Source organism: Rana temporaria, chromosome 5, assembly GCF_905171775.1.
Source record: "Rana temporaria chromosome 5, aRanTem1.1, whole genome shotgun sequence".
In the NCBI taxonomy this organism is placed as follows: domain Eukaryota; kingdom Metazoa; phylum Chordata; class Amphibia; order Anura; family Ranidae; genus Rana; species Rana temporaria.
The window spans coordinates 416,091,759-416,111,677 of record NC_053493.1 but is presented as its reverse complement, the minus strand read 5'-3'; the positions used below and the strand labels follow the sequence as shown (position 1 = coordinate 416,111,677).

The 19,919-nt window shown below is 44.5% G+C and overlaps 2 protein-coding genes across 2 annotated transcripts; one reads left to right on the top strand and one right to left on the bottom strand.

Annotated features, from left to right (window-relative positions):
• The first annotated feature begins 1,997 nt into the window (after positions 1–1,997).
• On the top strand, positions 1,998–4,578 carry LOC120941640 (E3 ubiquitin-protein ligase TRIM39-like). The gene has a single exon (XM_040355168.1). It carries the CDS (start codon positions 2,040–2,042, stop codon positions 3,612–3,614), a length of 1,575 nt encoding a protein of 524 aa, XP_040211102.1. The 5' UTR covers positions 1,998–2,039; the 3' UTR covers positions 3,615–4,578.
• Positions 4,579–11,062: 6,484 nt separating this feature from the next.
• Positions 11,063–12,038, bottom strand: LOC120941639 (cytochrome P450 2W1-like). Its single transcript, XM_040355167.1, has 2 exons — positions 11,832–12,038; positions 11,063–11,345 (listed from the first exon to the last, which is right to left on the bottom strand). The coding sequence occupies exons 1-2, from the start codon at positions 12,025–12,027 to the stop codon at positions 11,149–11,151; spliced, it is 393 nt and encodes a 130-aa protein (XP_040211101.1). The 5' UTR covers positions 12,028–12,038; the 3' UTR covers positions 11,063–11,148.
• Positions 12,039–19,919: the final 7,881 nt, after the last annotated feature.

Sequence of the window (19,919 nt, the reverse complement as noted above, 5' to 3'; positions counted from 1 at the left end):
GTGTTAACTCACAACACATATTAGCATCAACAGAACTTTCACACAATACAGGGTTGGTTAGCATAGCACCATGAAATATCTTACAAGCCAGGCTTAATTAACACAATAGAATGCAATCACAGCAAGCTTTCATCACTACAGCCAGGTAGCTGGAGGTTATTAACATCAATTAACATCTCAACAGTCTGTGTTCCACATTGAAGGAGACACTCTATTGACCTGTTGTGTTCAGAATGAACAACTTGTAATATTTCAAGATATCCTGCAATACATGAATTATCATTACTGTCCCATCTCATGTAATCAGAGATATCATTTCTCAGTCATCCTATGTCCCTAGTGGACATAGGATGAACCTAGACACAAGAGTCATTGGTGAAGCTGACATAGGAGTACCCCACATCCTTCAAGAGCCTCTGGGTCCCACGGGCCATACCGTTACAACACCCCTGAACATTTTTTTTATTTTTGAGGTGGGGGGGGCGGGAATCTTGGGTGAGTTCCCACACTTTTTTCCCAGGCCTTGACTCTTGCTTAAAGAGAACCAAAAAGCTGCCACTGAGGACCTCTATCATTCAAATATTAGCTGCCTGGTTGTCATGCAGCTTTCTGAGACAAGCACTTTATTAGAAAAAGTATATTGAGTAAAAGTTCACACTTACCTCTGTCTATATTTTGCTTCATGTCACTTTCTTCTTTCAGAAACCAAGAAACCAGAAATTTCTAAAATAAGGTCACCAATAACATCATCCACATATCTCTCAGGACGGTTTCTTTTAACTTTGAAAATAATATTCTCTTGAACACAAAATACAAAAAGCAAAAACATGCCAATAACTATTCACTATAACCCAATTTTGTGCCTTGTCTACAGATGCCATTTAACCACTTAAGGACCACCGCACGCCAATGTACGTCGGCAGAATAGCACGGCTGGGCACAAGGGCATAGTGGGTCACGTGTGCTGCTGGGGGCGCGCTCACGACTCGGTCTGGAGCTGCGCTACTGCACCCGCGGACTGATCACCGCTGGTGTCCCGCGATCGGATCACAGAGCTGAAGAACAGGGAGAGGTAAGTGTAAACAAACCTTTCCCCGTTCTTCTCAGTGACACTGTCAGTGATTGTCTGTTCCCTGTCATCAGGTCATGCCAAGTCACGCCCCCCTAACAGTTATAAACACTGCCTAGGACACACTTAACCCCTTCAGTGCCCCCTACAGGTTAACCCCTTCACTGCCAGTGTAATTTTTACAGTAATCGGTGCATTTTTATAGCACTGATTGCTGTAAAAATGACAATGGCCCCAAAATGGTGTCAAAAGTGTCCGATGTGTTCGCCATAATGTCACAGTCATGATAAAAATCGCTGATCGCCGCCATAACTAGTAAAAACTAAAAAAATTGAAAAATGCCATAAAACTACCCCCTATTTTGTACAAGCTATAACTTTTGCGCAAACCAATCAATAAATGCCTATTGCATTTTCTACCAAAAATATGTAGAAGAATACATATCAGACAAAACTGTGGAAAACATTTTTTTTATTTATAATATTTATTATAGCAAAAAGTAAAAAATATTGCATTTTTTTCAAAATTGTTGCTCTATTTTGGTTTATAGCACACACAATTAAAACCACAGAGGTGATCAAATACCACCAAAAGAAAGCTCAATTTGTGGGAAAAAAAGGACATCAATTTTGTTTGGGAGCCACGTCGCATGACCACGCAATTGTCAGTTAAAGCGGCGCAGTGCCGAATCACAAGAAGGGGCCCAGTCCTTTAGCAACAAAATGGTCCGGGGCTGAAGTGGTTAAAGTTTAAAATCTACACGATGTGTGAAAAAAAATGCAGACATCAATTCACAAATGTAGGACTAGATCCCTTTAATTTATTAAACATTTGTTTTATCTACAAAGTTCCTCAAGATAAAAGCTGCAAGACCAGCTCAGCCCCTCCCTGTGCCGAGGAATGTGAGACGCCCTTTGGAATTTCCTTGTCGGATACTTTTTAATTTAATTTCTCTCTTCTGCTGTCAGCGATGGCGTCTGCTGATCTGAGACAGGAGCTGGACTGTTCCATCTGTCTGACCACATATACAGATCCTGTAAACCTGAGATGTGGCCACAACTTCTGCCGGGTCTGTATTGATCGTGTGTTGGATACACAGGGGGGGTCTGGAGGTTATTCCTGTCCTGAGTGCAGAGAAGAGTTCCGGGATCGGCCTGTACTGCACAGGATCATAACACTACGTAACACAGTGGAGACTTTCCGATCTACTCAGCTGGAAGAAGGGAAGACTGGAATCTTCTGTACTTATTGCTATCACTCTCCTGTACCTGCTGTTATATCCTGTCTGCATTGTGAAGCTTCTCTATGTAATGATCACCTGAGAATCCACAGCAAGTCACCAGAACATGTCCTAACTGATCCCACCACTTTCACGGAGAACAGAAAATGCTCCATTCATAGAGAACTTCTTGAATATTACTGCACTGAGGACTCTGCCTGTATCTGTGTGTCCTGCAGGCTGGATAGAGAACACAAGGGACACAAGGTGGAGACTCTGCATGAGGCCTCTGAGAAGAAGAAACAGAAACTGAGAATTGTTCGGCAGAAACTGATGACAGAGAGAGAGGAGACGGAGAAAAGAGTCCAGAGTCTGCAGGATCGCAGGAGAAAAGTACAAGAAGAATCAGAGAGAGTCACTGCCCTGTTCATAGAGCTCAGGAGACATCTGGAGGACCTGGAGAAGAGAGTCCGGAGGAACATCTCCAGCCAGGAAGAGCAGATCTCATTGTCTGATCTGATCCATCAGCTGGAAATAAAGAAGAAGGATCTGTCCAGGAAGATGGAGGACATTGAGAAGCTGTGTAACATGACTGACCCACTGACTGTCCTACAGGAATCAGACACAGGGGACTTGTGTGATACTGAGGAGGGAGATAATGAGGACAGAGAGAGACATGATAGACTCCTCCATGATGGAGGGGATCTGGATGTGTCTGGAATCTCACACACATTACACAAAGGGTTATCTGATATGATAAAAGAGGTAAATGTATTCTTCTATATACAGGAAGCTTCAGACATATTACTGGATGTGAACACAGCTCATAATCTCCTAGAGATATCAGATGACATGAAAACTGTATCCTGGTCAGATATAGAGCAGAATTGTCCAGAAACACCGGAGAGATTTCAGTGGTGTGAACAGGTATTAAGCAGTCAGGGATTTTCCTCGGGGCGACATGACTGGGAAGTGGATGTCAGTGAGTCAGAACATTACAGAGTCGGGATGTGTTATCCCAGTATAGAAAGGAGAGGAGGGCAGTCACTGATTGGAGATAATAAAAAGTCCTGGGGTTTGTGCAGGGATAGAGGTGTGTGTTTTCTAAAATATGACTATAAACAGATCAGGTTATCTCCCAATCTCTCCAGTTACAGAGTCAGGATCTCTGTGGATTATGAGGCCGGGCAGCTGTCCTTTTATGATCTGTGTGACCCGATCAGACACCTCCACACCTTCACCACCACCTTCACTGAGCCCCTCCATGCTGGGTTATATGTATGGAAAGGTCGTATAAAGATCTCTGGGGGGTCAGGAGATGTGTGAAATGATCATATTACAGGAAATCTGGTGATAAATGTCAATCTGGTTCATAGGATGACACAATTTGTACATATTTCTTCAATCGGCGGATCTGAAAGATCTCAGCACAGGAGAGTCTCCTTTATCACTTCCACACCCAATAAGACAAGGGGGGATTTGAGGGTTTATTTAGCGTTAGGCTGACCATACACTATACAATCTGATTGTACAATCTCCTTTAGATCTATCATTAGCAGTGTAGTATACGGGCCTGCCTGATTGTAACTAATTCAAAAAATTGTTAAAGTTTGTCTTCATATGACATCGTTTTGGTAAAGCTAAAGGACATTTGGTTGTATAGTGTATGGTCAGCCATAGATTTACCAAAGTATATAATATAAAGCCAGACATAAGTAATCCACTCACACTGTATCCAGGCAGACCCTTGCACTACATACAGTAGTTGAGGGTAGATGTGAAACAGATTGTACAATCAGATTATATAGTGTATGATCAGTTTTAGGGGTATATTTAGGTTAGAAGGCTATTTAAGGTTCGGGGTTATGTAAGGTTAGAGGTTATATAAAGGTTTGGGTTATATAAGATTTGGGGTTATATAAAGGTTCGGGTTATGTAAGGTTAGGGGTTATATAAAGGTTCAGGGTTATGTAGGGGTTATATAAAGGTTTGGGGTTATGAAAGGTTAGAGGTTATATAAAGGTTTGGGATTATGTAAGGTTAGGGGTTATATAAAGGTTCAGGGTTATGTAAGGGTAGGAGTTATATAAAGGTTCAGGGTTATGTAAGGTTAGGGGTTATATAAAGGTTCGGGTTATGTAAGGTAAGGGGTTATATAAAGGTTCGGGTTATGTAAGGTAAGGGGTTATATAAAGGTTCGGGTTATGTTAGGGTAGGGGTTATATAAAGGTTCGGGTTATATAAAGGTTCAGGGTTATGTAAGGTTAGGGGTTATATAAAGATTCGGGTTATTTAAGGGTAGGGGTTATATAAAGGTTCGGGTTATTTAAGGGTAGGGGTTATATAAAGGTTTGGGTTATTTAAGGGTAGGGGTTATATAAAGGTTTGGGTTATGTAAGGGTATGGGGTTATATAAAGGTTCGGGGTTATATAAAGGTTAGGGTTATGTAAGGGTATGGGGTTATATAAAGGTTCGGGGTTATATAAAGGTTAGGGTTATGTAAGGTTAGGGGTTATATAAAGGTTTGGGGTTATATAAAGGTTAGGGTTATGAAAGGTTAAAGTTGAGCAATTATTACATTTGAGGGACAGGGTGATAAATATAAATGGGTTTAACCACTTCAATATACTGGGCACTTATACACCTTCCTGCCCAGGCCAATTTTCAGCTTTCAGCGCTATCACAATTTGAATGACAATTGCGCGGTCATGCTACACTGTACCCGAACAATTTTTTATATATTTTTTTACCACAAATAGAGCTTTCTTTTGGTGGTATTTGATTTGATTTGCTTTTTATTTTTTGCACTACAAATAAAAAAGACCAGGAAAAAAAAACATTTTTTTTTGTTTCTGTTACAAAACGTTGTAAAGAAGTTTTCTCCTTCACTAATCGGCACTGAACACGAGGCACTTATTTGCAGCACTGATAGGTGACGCTGATAAGCAGCACTGACAAGCACTGATATGCAGCACTGATAGGTAGCACTGATAGGTGGCACTAATAGGCGACACTAATGGGCACTGATGGGTGGCAATGATGGGAGGCACTGATAGATGGCACTGTTTGGCAGCACTAATTAGCACTGATTAGGGGGTACTGACAAGCATCATTGATGGGCACAGTGCCATCCCTATTGGGCACTGATTGGCATACCTGGTGGTCATGGTTGGGCATCCCTGGTGGGCATCCTCGTGGGGTCTGCGTTGATAATCAACCAGTGCATGGCTGATCACGTGGTAAAGACCCTCTTTACCTCGATTAGAGATACGGTGTGTCACACTACCGGATACGCGCTAGCGGCTTATCCTGCTGGATGTCATATGATTTTCAGTCAGGATAACTGAACCACATTACGTACGTCATATTGCTATAAGGCGGGGGCGGGAAGAGGGGTTAATTAAAGTATGACTAAAGGCAAAACTTTTTTATTTAGTTTTTTCCCCCATTAGGAAGTCGCCCTCTCTCTTTGTCCTGTTTGCCGCTATCACCGAGAGTGTAAGCGAAAGAAAATCGCAAACTTTGGGTTGTCACCAGAACAGGGGATGTTTTTAAATGCGGACACAACCGGGGGGGACTCCCCTCATTTTCTTTGACTTCCTTTGTTTTCTATGGGACAGGAAATGAAGACAAATCTGCCCAATGGGACACAGATAAGAAAAAGAACTGTCAGGGATTATAACCCTCTCTAAAGCCTCGTACACACGCTCAGTTTTCTAGGCGAGTAAACCGAGCGTGTGTATGAGGCTTTCAGGTTTCTCGACAAGAGAACTGTCCAGAATCTAGACGAGGAAAATAGAGAACATGTTCTCTTTTGTCTCGTCGTGAGATTCTCGGCGGTTTTCTTGCAGAGAAACCAGAGAGTGTGTACAGTATACTTACCTGGTCGCCGTGGAAACCCGCGCATGCTCGAAATGACTTTGACGCATGCGCGGTAGCTTCCTAGGCATAGGTAGGGTGCAGCAAGATGGCGGCGACGGCATCGAATGTGACGAGCGCATGCTCGTCGTACGCAATGAGGTTACCGCGCTCTTGCCTTTCAAGAGAACCATGGTACTTTTGAAAGGAGAGTCTGTACTCTCGGGCAGCAAGAGATTCTTGCCAAGAATCTCATTGGGAAAAACTACAGTTTTTTCCTAACGAGATTCTTGCCCGTGTGTACAGGGCTCTATTCTATCTTCTTTACTATAAATGAAAAAAGGTTTAAGGTTGTTCAAAAAATTCCTGGTTAAAACACATAAGGACTTGGCTGGGAGGAATGACTGCCCAGGCGAGGACTGGTGGTGAGAGCCAGGTGCCCCATTGAAAGTTGAAGCAATGATGAAACAGTGACGTATTTACAGTATTTTTGAATTTCCCCATGTACAGAAATGAATCTGCAGCTTAAAGGGGTTGTAAACCTCAAAATAGGTGCCCCAGACGACATAATTTGTGTGACGAAACGCACGTCGGGAGAAGGAGACGTGCTGACGTTATCGCGTGACAGTCCGAGCGGACAGGCGTTTGCTAAGCCGGCCGGCTTTATTTTATATGCTGTATATACGATCGTTTTCTTGTAAGTGTTTTTTATCTCATTAAATTGGATACTACTTTTACGGTATTTCACTATTGTGAGTCCATATTATTTTCTCGGTATCTCATCTGCTTGGGAACATCCGTGTCTTCAGGATTCATTGATTGCCTTTCATTGGCGAGTGCTGCAGTCTATGTCAAAGGCCCGGGCTGGGGTTTACAGCCGCAAGCTATACTTGCTTGCCATCTGGTAAGCTTGCATTCCTGATGGTGTCTTCACTTTTGGTGGTGGATTTCTTTAATTTTGAACTCTTAGAAGATTTTGCATTTATTGTGTTTTCTTGGACTTAAGAGCCGGTTCACACTGGGGCGACCTGGGATCAGACTTCAAGTTGCCCCAAGTCGTGCGGTCTAGAAAATTAATGGAAGTGAATGGGAGCCGTCTTAATGTACACTACTGAAGTCGCTCCGACTTCAGAAAAGGTTCCTGTACTACTTCAATCCGACTTGTAGGCAACTTGTACCCATTGATTTCAATGGAAGTCGCCTCAGAAGTCGGATCACTGTCTTAACTGAAGCAACATTACAGGAAGATAACATACATTTCTCAGGCAAACCCCTCCCTCCCACAGAGCTGATTGTTGTTTGATTGGCCACTGGAAAGCCTCCTGACCTGGAGGCGACTTGAAGTTGCCTTGTACTGTCCTGGAGGCAACTTGAAGTTGCCTTGTAAGTTGCCTGATGATTCATACTCAAGTCGTGTCCAAGTTGCCTCCCAAAGTCGTGCTAGAAGTCGTGTTGCCCCTGTGTGAATGGGCTCTCACTGAACTTATTTACAAACACAATTGTTTAAATTTTATTTGTATATTTATTTTATTACTACTTGGTGTAGAATTTTTTTCTCACACATTTTATCACAGCGCAACTAAATTTTTTCCATGGTTGTAAACCTCAGACATTAAATATGAACAAAGCATTTCCCTCTACAGTGTGTCTCAATTAAAGTGGGGGTTCCGCGCAAATACGTTTTTTTTTTTAAATATTAGTCTCCCACTGTTCACATAGCATATCGTTTACTCACCAGTCCCATTATTGCAGCCGCCAGGATTTTAATTTCACCGAAAAAGATATTTTATAAAAACGTAAGATGGACATTTCCATCTTAGTTGTGGGCACTCTGAAGCCCTCCAGTATTTACTTCCGGGATGCGGAAGTTTTCCATGAGTTAAAATGGCGGAATTGTATCCGCCCTCGTCGCGTGACCGTCACATGACCGGCTGCAGAGTCATGTGACGTCTAAAATCTCGCGAGAATTGCTCTGCTGCTGGTCAAAACAGTATTCTCATGGTCAGCGTGACGAGAGACTCGTCATCAATCCCATGAATCAATGCGGCGATCGGAGACCAAGCAACACGCCCAGTCCCGCACGATTGAAACCAGGAAGTGCCTGGTTCATGAGCAAGATATAAGGTATGGAAACATTTTTAAATTTTTTAAAGTGCGAACTGTGAATAGACATACTGAGCACTTTTGTTTAAGGAGAAGTTATAAATTAGGGTGAACCTCCACTTTAAGAGCACTAAATATCATTTCTGTCTGCTGCCTCCTTCCTCTGCTATCACCATGAGTCACTTTAGGCAAGTTTTCCTGACATCAAGAGAAAAAAGTGGACGGAGCTCCAGCAACACAGCCTGTGACTGACGGCCTCAGCTCTGCTCTTGTGTGCTGTGTGAAGGGGGAGTGTACTTTTTCTCCCATCAGCTCTCAAAGCCCTGCAGTGTGTACCTTTAGTTTCCTATCCGTTTTTGTGTATCTGACACACGGTCGGAATCTCCGATGGAAAAAGTCAGATGGAATATTTTCATTGCATATTCCGACCGTGTGTATCTGACTTTTTTTGTGTATCTGACTTTTTCCATCGGAGTTATAAAGAGAATAAAGAGAATCTTCCAGATTCTTTATTTTATATGCTGTATATACGATCGTTTTCTTGTAAGTGTTTTTTATCTCATTAAATTGGATACTACTTTTACGGTATTTCACTATTGTGAGTCCATATTATTTTCTCTGTATCTCATCTGCCTGGGAACATCCGTGTCTTGAGGATTCATTGATTGCCTTTCATTGGCGGGTGCTTCAGTCTATGTCAAAGGCCCGGGCTGGGGTTTACAGCCGCAAGCTATACTTGCTTGCCATCTGGTAAGCTTGCATACACCCCCCCCTCCCCCAGGTACGAAATTTAAAGTAATATTTCACTTTTATTGTTTCACTTTAAGCATTATTAAAATCACTGCTGCCGAAATAAAATTCAGTTTTTAAACTTTTTTGCATTGATACATGTCCCCTGAGGCAGGACCCGGGTCCCCAAACACTTTTTAGGACAATAACTTGCATATTAGCCTTTAAAATTACCACTTTAGATTTCAAATGTTCGAGTCCCATAGACTTTAACGGGGTTCTAAAGTTCACACAAACTTTTGGTCTGTTTGCAGGTTCTGGTGCGAACCGAATGGGGGGGTGTTCGGCTCATCCCTAGACACATGGTAATTTAGACATAGGATGTGTATGGGGAGCTAAAACAAAAGTTTCCCAACCTCTCCAAGGGATTCAGAATTTCACGCCCCCCCCCCCCCCCCCCATCCAAAGTGACTCCTGTCACATGAACGCTTCAAAATACTATACTGAATGCTTAAAGTGGTTGTAAACCCTTGTATATGGTATACCCAATGAAGTATCTGGCCTCAAGTGATACACAGGGATGATACAAATCCTCCTACATCAGTTGTACCTGTTTATCCACAGCCCTCTCTTCTCTACAGCCGTTCGAAGTGCAGAATTTACACAGCTTGTCAGCAAAAAGGGGATAGGAATGCATTAAGGTGAAAAAAAAAATAGGAGGGTTTACAACCTCTTTAATTCCTTTTGGACTTTTTGTCACTATGCCCAAGGCCCGCTACAAGTCGAAAGGAGAACGAAGATTCGCAATCCAAGGACCTCGACTGTGGAACGCGTTACCAACTAACATCCGAATGGACGTAAATCATCGGGCCTTCAGAAAAAAACTCAAGACCCACCTTTTTCTGAAGGCTGAAGAAAAAAATGGATACCAAAGCGCCTTGAGGCGATTCAGTTCGCATTTGTAGCGATATACAAGTTATTCACTCACTCACTCACTATTCACGGTTGGTTTTACTGGTCGCATAAATGCAAAATATCGCTTGGAATAGATTTTATTTATTTTTTGTATACAAACTTTTTATGTAGAAAAATATAGTGGTAAAAGATAATTCTGCACATCAAGAATACAGTAGGCAATACATTGTATGCATGTGGTCAAAGGATTATTGAAATTTGCAATGAATTTCTAACAGCGCAACACATTGTACAGTTGATATTGAATTTCGATACTACGGTGTTACGATATCTGTGAGTGCTGCTGTTTTGTTGATTATTCTTATCAATTTGTATTATTATTCGTTTTTATTTTACAGCTCACGTATTGGTTCCATTCGCACTATTTATTGATACATTTTGTAGATAACCCCCTGATTTAAATATATGTTGAGGAGTTCCTCTAAAAAAGGTCTCCTCTCCATACATTTGTCTACCGTGTTTCCCCGAAAGTAAGACCTACCCTGAAAATAAGACCTACCCCGATTTTCCAGGAGGGTTGCAATATAAGCCCTACCCCAAAAATAAGCCCTAGTGTGTGTGTCTCTGAAATCTGTAGTCAATTACCTTCGGTATACAGTGTGCTCAGTTGACCTCCTCCTCTTCTCCTGCCTGTCAGCGGGGGATCTTGCCCCCCCCCCACCCTCTGCGGTGCTCGGATCACGGTGGGCTATGGAAGCGCCAAGGGGCGGTCAGCTGATCTCCTCTTCTCCTGCCTGTCAGTGGGGGATCTTGCCTCCCCACCCTCTAAGGTGCTCGGATTGCAGTGGGCTATGGAAGCGCCATGGGGCGGTCAACTGATCTCCTCTTCTCCTGCCTGTCAGCGGGGGATCTCGGCCCCCCTCCCTCAGCAATGCTCTGATCGTGGAAGAAAGCTCCGACAGACTATGGAAGAGCAGAGTTGAGCTTTAAGAAGGTGACATGTGACACAATAGATTACATAAACACACACCTTTTTCATTATACTGTATACTACTGTAATAGAGAGAGGATTCTTGCAGTTTACCACCACTTTTACTGGGGATTCCTGACAGGCAGGGAGGGAGAGGGAGCAAGAAGACAGCACATTAAATGGCAAGCCCTACCCCAAAAATAAGCCCTACTGTGTTTTTGGTTGCCAAAATGAACATAAGACCCAAGCTTATTTTTGGAGAAACACGGTATGAATGTTGCAGATTACATGGTGGGTGATGCTCGGGGCACGGCACACAGCTGGGCTGATGCAATCACCATACGTTTATTATCATGCAGCCATTTGGTGTCCCGAGGCTCGGCTCCTGGGGGAAGCTTGATGGTAAATTTCTGGAGCACAGCAGAGAAGAGAAGGAAGAGCTCCATTCTAGCCAAATTCTCCCCAGGACAAACACGCTTTCCTGTGGAAGAGACAAGAAAGAGTTGCAGATGTAAAAATTGCAAACAAATAAATAAAAAATTATTCAAAGATACCAAGCTCTACGAGTACAGAATGGATGTGGTGTTTAGGTGTAGACAACCAATGACAGTGCTGTCAATAGATTTTTTTTTTTGTTTTTATATGGGGGAAAAAAACGGGCTTAAAATTGATCAAGATAGGAACAACAAAGAATAAAACAGAGTCACGCTAAACAAAAAATATATTGAACCTCAAAAAATAATAAAAATACAGCATAAAAGGAGAGTCCCCATTGAGCTCATAGATAACAATTCACACATGGATCTCAATCAGCAGCTGGGGGACTTTTTGTTGCTGGTGCCACTTTACATCAACCCCTGGATGAGGAAGAATAAGATCTGGGCCAGAAGATTGTTCCCTACCTGTGTATTTTTGGGATTTTAGGTATAATTGTTATAGTGAAGGCATAATGGTATGAATCTCTCACCAGCTGAGAATGGCATGAAGGCCGCCCGTTTGCGTAATTGGCCCTCCTCATCCAGGAAGTGCCCGGGGTTGAATTTTTCCGGCGTCTCCCACTGCAAGGGATCATTAAGCACCAACGTCAGGAACGGGGTGATGATGGTGCCCTGGTAAAGGAGAGAGACAGAGTTACTATTATACATGAGTACATATCTCATCATACAGGCTCAGCAATCGACTTGATCATGTCAGAGGTAGGGATGAGCTTTGCGTTCGACTCGAACATTAGTCGTTCGATCGTTCGACGAAACCTGAACAAAACGGGTCGTTTGCGCCAAATTCGAGTGACGTAAAACGTCCCATAATTCACTGCGGCGTTGAGCGCTGATGATTGGCCAAGCATGCTGTATGTCCCGCATGCTTGGCCAATCACAGCGCGCCAAAAACGAAGAGCCATAATTATGGCTCAGGGGGATTAGTACACGCCCCACACTATAAAAGGCAGCCTGCACGGCGGCCTCGTGTAGTGTGTTCCGGCTTTGTTAGAGACAAGTCAGAGAGACAGTTAGAGAGAGAGAGATAGATAGAGACACAGTGGGGCTGATTTACTATTGTCAGTGCGCTGCGCTGGTTCATGCCTTAATTAGTACTCCGGGTGAAGCCTTAATTAGGCGCATGAACCAGCGTAGCAGCCGGCGCATTGAAAGTAATATGTAAAGCCGCGCCGAACTCCCTATAGAAGTCTATGGGAGAAATCAAAAGTGTTCATTTTAAAAGATAATCTGCAAGTTTTGTCCTAAAAAGTGTTTGGGGACCTCAGTCCTGTCCCAGGGAACATGTATCAATGTTTTTTTTATTTTTTAAAACGGCCGTTTTTTCGGGAGCAGTGAATTTAATAATGCTTAAAGTGAAACAATAAAAGTGAAATATTCCTTTAAATTTCGTACCTGGGGGGGTGTAATGTCAGCATGTGAAATAGCGCATTTTTTCCGCACTTAGAACTGTCCCTGCACAAAATGACATTCTGAAGGAAAAAAGGCATTTAAAATTCACACGCGGCTATAATGAATTGTCGGCTCTGACAATTCAGACAGGATTCATTCATAAAACAACAATAAAAAATGTGTAGGGGTTCCCCCAAATTAAATTACCAGGCCCTTCAGGTCTGGAATGGATATTAAGGGGAACCCCGCCGTAAAAAAAAATAAAAAAAATGGCGTGGGTTCCCCGCAAATATCCATACCAGGCCCTTCAGGTCTGGTGTGGATTTTAAGGGGAACTCCACCCCAAATTTAAAAAAAAAATGGCGTGGAGTCCCCCTAAAAATCCACACCAGACCCTTATCCGAGCACGTTAACCTGGCCAGCCGCAGAAAAGAGGGGGGGACAGAGCGCGGCCCCCCCTCTCCTGAACCGCACCAGGCCACATGCCCTCAACATGGGGAGGATGTCCCCATGTTGATGGGGACAAGGGCCTCATCCCCACAACCCTTGCCCGGTGGTTGTGGGGGTCTGCGGGCGGGGGGCTTATCAGAATCTGGAAGACCCCTTTAACAAAGGGGACCCCCAGATCCTGGCCCCCCCCTATGTGAAATGGCAATGGGGTACATTGTACCTCTACCATTTCACCCCCAAAAAAATGTCAAAGTGTTAAAAATGACAGTAGCCGGTTTTTGACAAATTTTTGGCCTTTTTTTTTGGCCCAAAAAAAAACACGGTCCATGAATTAAAAAATAACAAAACAGTAAAGTTAGCCCAATTTTTATGGATAATGTGAAAGATGATGTTACACCGAGTAAATAGATACCAACTTGTCACGCTTTAATATTGCACACACTCATGGAATGGCGCCAAACTTCGGGACATAAAAATATCCATAGGCGATGCTTGATTTTTTTTTACAGGTGACCAGTTCAGAGTTACAGAGGAGGTCTAGGGCTAGAATTATTGCTCTCGCTCTAATGCACGAGTCAATACCTCACATGTGTGGTTTGAATGGTGTTTACATATGTGGGCGGGACTTACATGCATATTCGCTTCTGAGTGCGAGCTTCTAGGGACAGGGGCGTTATTTATTTATTTTTTTTACTCATATTTTTCTTCTTGCACTTTTTTTTATTTTGGATCACTTTTCTTCCTATTACAAGGAATGTAAACATCCCTTGTAATAGGACTAGTGTGTGACAGGTCCTCTTTATGGAGAGAGGCGGGGTCAATAAGGCTGGAAAGCATGGTATTGGAAAAAAAAAAAAGATCTCATGCTTTCAGCTGCAATCATGTTCGTTCAGCACAGTGGTGTAGTGTATAGCACTTTTACCTAGCAGCAAAAGGGTTTCTGGTTCGAATCCCGGCCGTGACACCATCTGCATGGAGTTTGCATGTTCTCCCTGTGCCTGCGTGGGTTTCCTCCCACAATATAAAAACATGCTGTAAATCAGATCCGGTCTAAATAAGTCCTAATATGCAGTAGTATATTTAGGATTTGTGCTGCCCTAGGCCTGACTACATTTCTGCACCTCCTAATAGAAAAATGACCCACCCCTTCCTGTCAAAGCCACACCCTGTTTTTGTATGACCCGCCCAGGAATTTTCAGGGCACACACACACACTAGTTCTGGGGGGGGAGGGGGTTACTGGACTCCCTTAATTTGCATAGTTTTTCTCTCACTTCCTGGTTGGCTATGGGGCAGGAAGTGAAGGCAAATCTCCCCAATTGGACACAGATAATACAAAATAAACTGACAGGGCCTATAACCCTCCCTCACTCTATCCAAATGTAAAGAAAATAAAAAGTGTTGATTATAGTTCTAGTTTAAGCACACATTTCAGAGAGTTTTGAGAGGCCTAAGAAAATATAACCATGCCAATAGGCCAGGATGCAGCGTTGCTAATATGTATGAATGTGCTTTAGGGCCACCCACAAACACCACCCAATGTTAACTAAAAAATTATTAATTTGCAAATAAGTATTATCTGCTCATTTTTTGGGGATGTCTGCACCCCTGATAGTGAGAACATTTGTGAGGTGTCTTCACCCTTTCTAATTCATTCACTTCCTGTCACATAGCCAAACAGGAAGTGAGGGTAAAACCTTACTAATATATTTTCTTGGGGACACAGAGATCAAGCTAAATAGTTTCCCATTATGTAAATTGCACTCTAGCATTTTGCTGTGTACACCCCAAATTATTAGGGATCTTGCACTTTGGGGGTCCATTTACTAAAGGCAAATCCACTTTGCACTACAAGTGGACAAGCAAGGAAGAAAACAACTTTGCTTCTACAGGATTGGATGTTAAAACCATCAGTGCTTCCTCTCTGATTTTCAGCGACTATGCTTGTACTGCAGAGTGGCTTTGCCTTTACTAAACCCCAAACTAAATAATCATTTGGGGCAGGGATCCTCAAACTACGGCCCTCCAGCTGTTGAACTACACATCCCATGAGGCCTTGTAATGCACTGACATTCACAGACATGACTAGGCATGATGGGAATTGTAGTTCCTGAACAACTGGAGGGCCGTAGTTTGAAGACCCATGATTTGGGGTGTACACAGCAGTGCTGGAGTGCAATTTGCTTAATGGGGACACTAGTTAGATTGACCTGTGTCCCCAAGAAATTACACTGGTAGGGTTTTAACCTCACTTCCTGTTCAGCTGTGTGACAGGAAGTGAAGCCAATTTTAAGAAAAGGGACACAAAGCTCAACCCCAAAAAAAACACAAGCAGGGGTTCCTACACTCACTTGGCTTCCCTCAAACACCCACAATTTGAATAGGATTGCTGCCTTGCGCTAGATTTCAGCACAGTGCTGTAAATCAGCACTTCAAGCCTGTCCACCAATACCCCCCCCCCCCCCCCCCCCAACAGGCCATGTTTGCAGGTTTTCCTTCATCTTGCACATGTGCTTTAAAAGACAGTCTGGACAGCAATTCTTGATAAGAGAAATCCACAAAACATGTCCTGTCGGGGGTACTTGAGGGCTAAGGACCACTGCAGTAAAAAGAAAATACTTACCACGTTGTCTTTCATTTCCTGGAGATTAAACATGGCAAACATTTCATGATTACACACCAGGAAAGAAGCTTAGACAAAAATCACACCTAATTTGTTAGGCCCAAACCTATTTCAGCTGCAGCTGTCAAAATATGTAGCATGAAAAAGTAACAAAAAACAAACTTCAAAATTTGAAAGTAATTTTTATTGGTCAACAAAACAAGGAAAGCAAAAAAGACAAACAAACACACAAACAAAAATACATTTCAAAAATCAAAATAAACATAAGTTAACCGTCCCAACATCTTCAGAAATTTTTATCAAAATAAGGCAGCAGAGACAAATACATCAAAGTGAACATCATTTAAAAATAAACAAAAAACATTGGCCAAATAAAAATAAACATGCCCCAAACCACATTTCTGTTTCGCAACTGCCTGCCTGCCAACTTGCCCCTCTGAGGGCAGCTGAGGACTGATCGATCCACGCTTTTTATAACATGTGTTCTAATGAAGCAATTGAAATCACATGAACAAATTTCAGTCTCTAGTTTGGGTGAGCTTGTAAGTGCTTACACCTGGTAAGGATGTCCTTAAATTACTAACCCACCCATATGAGCATCCAAGTGATTTTCACCTTTTAAAAAGAAAGGAAAACATTTCTAACTGCCTGAGCATGCTCAGTTCATCTCACATGCAGGAACAAAGCTGCAATGGCTGCTGAAAGCCTGAGATTTTTTTTCCCCTGAACTCATGCTTTCCAGCCTGAAGGGGAGGTCTTAGTGAATTATTATGTAACAAAAATAAATAATAATAATTAAAATGCCCCTGTTCTCCCAGTCAGAAGCGAAGACGCACATTTTTTTTCTTCAGGTTAACAGTTTAGAGTTACAGAGTAGGTCTAGTGCTAAAAGTATTGCTCTCGCTCTAATGCACGCGTCAATACCTCACATGTGTGGTTTAAACGATGTTTACATATGTGGGCGGGACTTGCGTAAGTCCCGCCCACATATGTAAACACCGTTCAAACCACACATGTGAGGTATTGACGCGTGCGTTAGAGCGAGAGTAATACTTTTAGCACTAGACCTCCTCTGTAGCTATAAACTGTTAACCTGAACAAAAAAAAAGGTCGCCTATGGGGATTTTAAAGTACTGAAGTTTGGCGCCATTCCATGAGTGTCTGCAATAGTAAAGCGTGACATGTAAGGTATCTATTTACTCGGTGTAACATCATCTTTCACATTATCACCAAATATTTTTTTGGTGGTATTTGATCACCTCTGCGTATATATTTTTTTTTTTTTGGCTATAAACAAAAATAGAGCAACATTTTTTTTTGCTATAATAAATATCCCCAAAATTATCTAAAAAAAATATTTTTTTCCCTCAGTTTAGGCCGATACATATTCTTCGACATATTTTTGGGTTCCAATAAATCGCAATAAGCGTTTGATTGGTTTGCGCAAAAGTTATAGCGTCTACAAAATAGTGGTTAGTTTTATGGCTTTTTTATTATATTTTTTTTACTAGTAATGGCGGCGATCAGCGATTTTTATCGGTACTGCGACATTATGGCGGACACATTTTTGGGACCATTGTCATTTTTCTAGCGACCAATGTTCTAAAAATGCATTTCTTACTATGAAAATGTCACTGGCAAGGAAAGGGGTTAACACTAGGGGCGAGGGAGGGGTTAATTATGTTCCCTGGGTGTGTTCTAACTGTAAGGGGGTGGGACTGACTAGGGAAAATGACAGATCGCTGTTCATACATTGTATGAACAGACGATCAGGCATTTCCCCCCCTGACAGGACCGGGATAAAGGGGAACTCCGCTCCAAATTTCAAACAAGAAACCGGCGTGGGTCCCCCTCCAGGGGCACATTAGGCTCTTCGGCTTGGTCCGGAACGTGAGGGGTTAAACCCACGCCGAAAACCAGCGTGGGGTCCCCCCCCCAGATCCAGACCAAGCCCTCATCCCAGGCACGCAGTCTGGCCCGGACAGGAATGGGGGTGGGGACGAGCGAGCGGCCCCCCTCCTGAGTCGTACCAGACCGCATGCCCTCAACATGGGGGAGTGTGTGCTGTGGGGGAGGGGGGCACTGCCTCCCCACCCCAAAGCACTCTTGTCCCCATGTCGATAGGGACAAGAGCCTCTTCCCGACAACCCTGGCCGTTGGTTGTCGGGGTATGCGGGCGGGGGGCTTATGACAATCTGAGAGGCCCCTTTAATAAGGTGGCCCCCAGATTCCGGACCCCCCACCCTATGTGAATGAGTGTGGGGTACATTGTACCCCTACCCATTCACATGGGGAAAAAAATGTAAAAAAATAATACACCACACACATTTATAAATTAATTTATTAGTCAGCTGGGGGTCTTCTGCCGGGGCCCCCCACCACCACCCCATTGGGCCCCGGGCTTCGCCGTCTTCCACCTGGGCCCCCCACCCCATAAGGCTCTTTTGCATTCGGGGGGGGGCAGGCTTCGCTGATTTCTGCCGGGGGGTACACCTACCCCCCGGTCTTCTGCGCCATCTTCTGCCGGAGCCCCCTTCACCACAAGGCTCCTTGCCTATGGGGGAGGGCTCCGGGCTTTGACAACTTCTGTCGGGGGGTGCTGTAGCCCCCCAGGCTGTTTTCTGCCGGAGCCCCCTTCACCACGAGGCTCCTTGCCTATGGGGGAGGGCTCCGGGCTTCGACGATTTCTGCCGGGGGGGGTGCTGTAGCCCCCCCCGGGCTGTTTTCTGCCAGAGCCCCCTTCACCATGAGGCTCCTTGCCTATGGGGGAGGGCTCCGGGCTTCAACGATTTCTGCCGGGGGGGGGTGCTGTAGCCCCCCCGGGCTGTTTTCTGCTGGAGCCCCCTTCACCACGAGGCTCCTTGCCTATGGGGGAGGGCTCCGTGCTTCGTCGCTTTCTGCCGGGGGGCGACACCCGCGGGCTTCTGCGGTGCCTTCCGCTTCTGCCTGGCTCCTCCGCGGAGCACAGGGCTTGTCTTCTCCCTTCTCTTCCATTCGATGTTGACACGACGAGGTCCCGCGCTGAAATGCCGTCTGACCAGTAGGCATTGACTTATATAGGGCAATGCCACCATGTGACCTCAACCCATGTGACATCACATTCCCTGGGCATGATGGGAATGTGATGTCACATGGGTTGAGGTCACATGGTGGCATTGCCCTATATAAGTCAATGCCCACCGCTCACACGGCATGTCAGCGCGGAACCTCGTCGTGTCAACATCGAATGCAAGAGAAGGGAGAAGACAGCAGAGACAAGCCCTGGGCTCCCGGAGGAGACAGGCAGAAGAGGGAACAGGAAAGAAAGCGGAAAGAAAGCCCTGGCTCCGCGGGGGAGACAGGCAGAAGAGGGAACAGAGAAGAAAGAAGCGGAATGAAAGCCCTGTCCCCCGGAGGACACAGGCAGAAGACAGCAGAGAAAAGATTGGGGAGTTGGCGCACCCCCGGCAGAAGACGAACAAGACCGGAGCCCTGGCAGAAGGCACCGGAAAGACCGGGGGATAGGCGCCATCCCCCGACAGAAGTCGCCGAAGTCCAGATGCCCCCCTAATCAAAAAGAGCTCAAATGGGTTGGGGAGCCCCGGCGGAAGGCACTGGATAAGACCGGGGTTGGATGGCGCCCTCCCCCGGCAGAAATCGCCGAAGCCCAGGGTCCCGGCGGAAAATCGGGAGAGAAGAAACCCCCCCTTCAAAAAGAGCTAAAGAAGAAAGGGGGGGGCCCCGGAGCTGACTAATAAATTATTTTATTCTGTGTGGTGTGTTTTTTTACTTTACACTTTTCCCCCAGGTGAATGGGTAGAGGTACGATGTACCCCATACTCATTCACATAGGGTGGGGGGCCGGCATCTGGGGGCCCCCTTATTAAAGGGGGCTCACAGATTCCGATTAGCCCCCGCCCGCATACCCCGACAACCACAATGGCAAGGGTTGTCGGAAAGAGGCTCTTGTCCCTATCGACATGGGGACAAGAGTGCTGTGGGGTGGGGGGGGGGCAATGCCACCCTCCCCCATGTTGAGGGCATGCGGTCTGGTACGGCTCAGGAGGGGGGACGCTCGCTCGTCCCCACCCCTATTCCTGTCCGGGCCAGACTGCGTG

What these genes read in the sequence shown, in the direction of transcription:
- LOC120941640 (XM_040355168.1), top strand. Translation starts at nt 2,040, where the DNA reads ATGGCGTCTGCTGATCTGAGACAGGAGCTGGACTGTTCCATCTGTCTG.
- LOC120941639 (XM_040355167.1), bottom strand. Translation starts at nt 12,027, where the DNA reads ATGATGAGATATGTACTCATGTATAATAGTAACTCTGTCTCTCTCCTT. An exon ending in CTTCATGCCATTCTCAGCTG is followed by an intron (nt 11,346 to 11,831) that starts GTGAGAGATTCA and finishes TCTCTTCCACAG; the next exon opens with GAAAGCGTGTTTGTCCTGGG.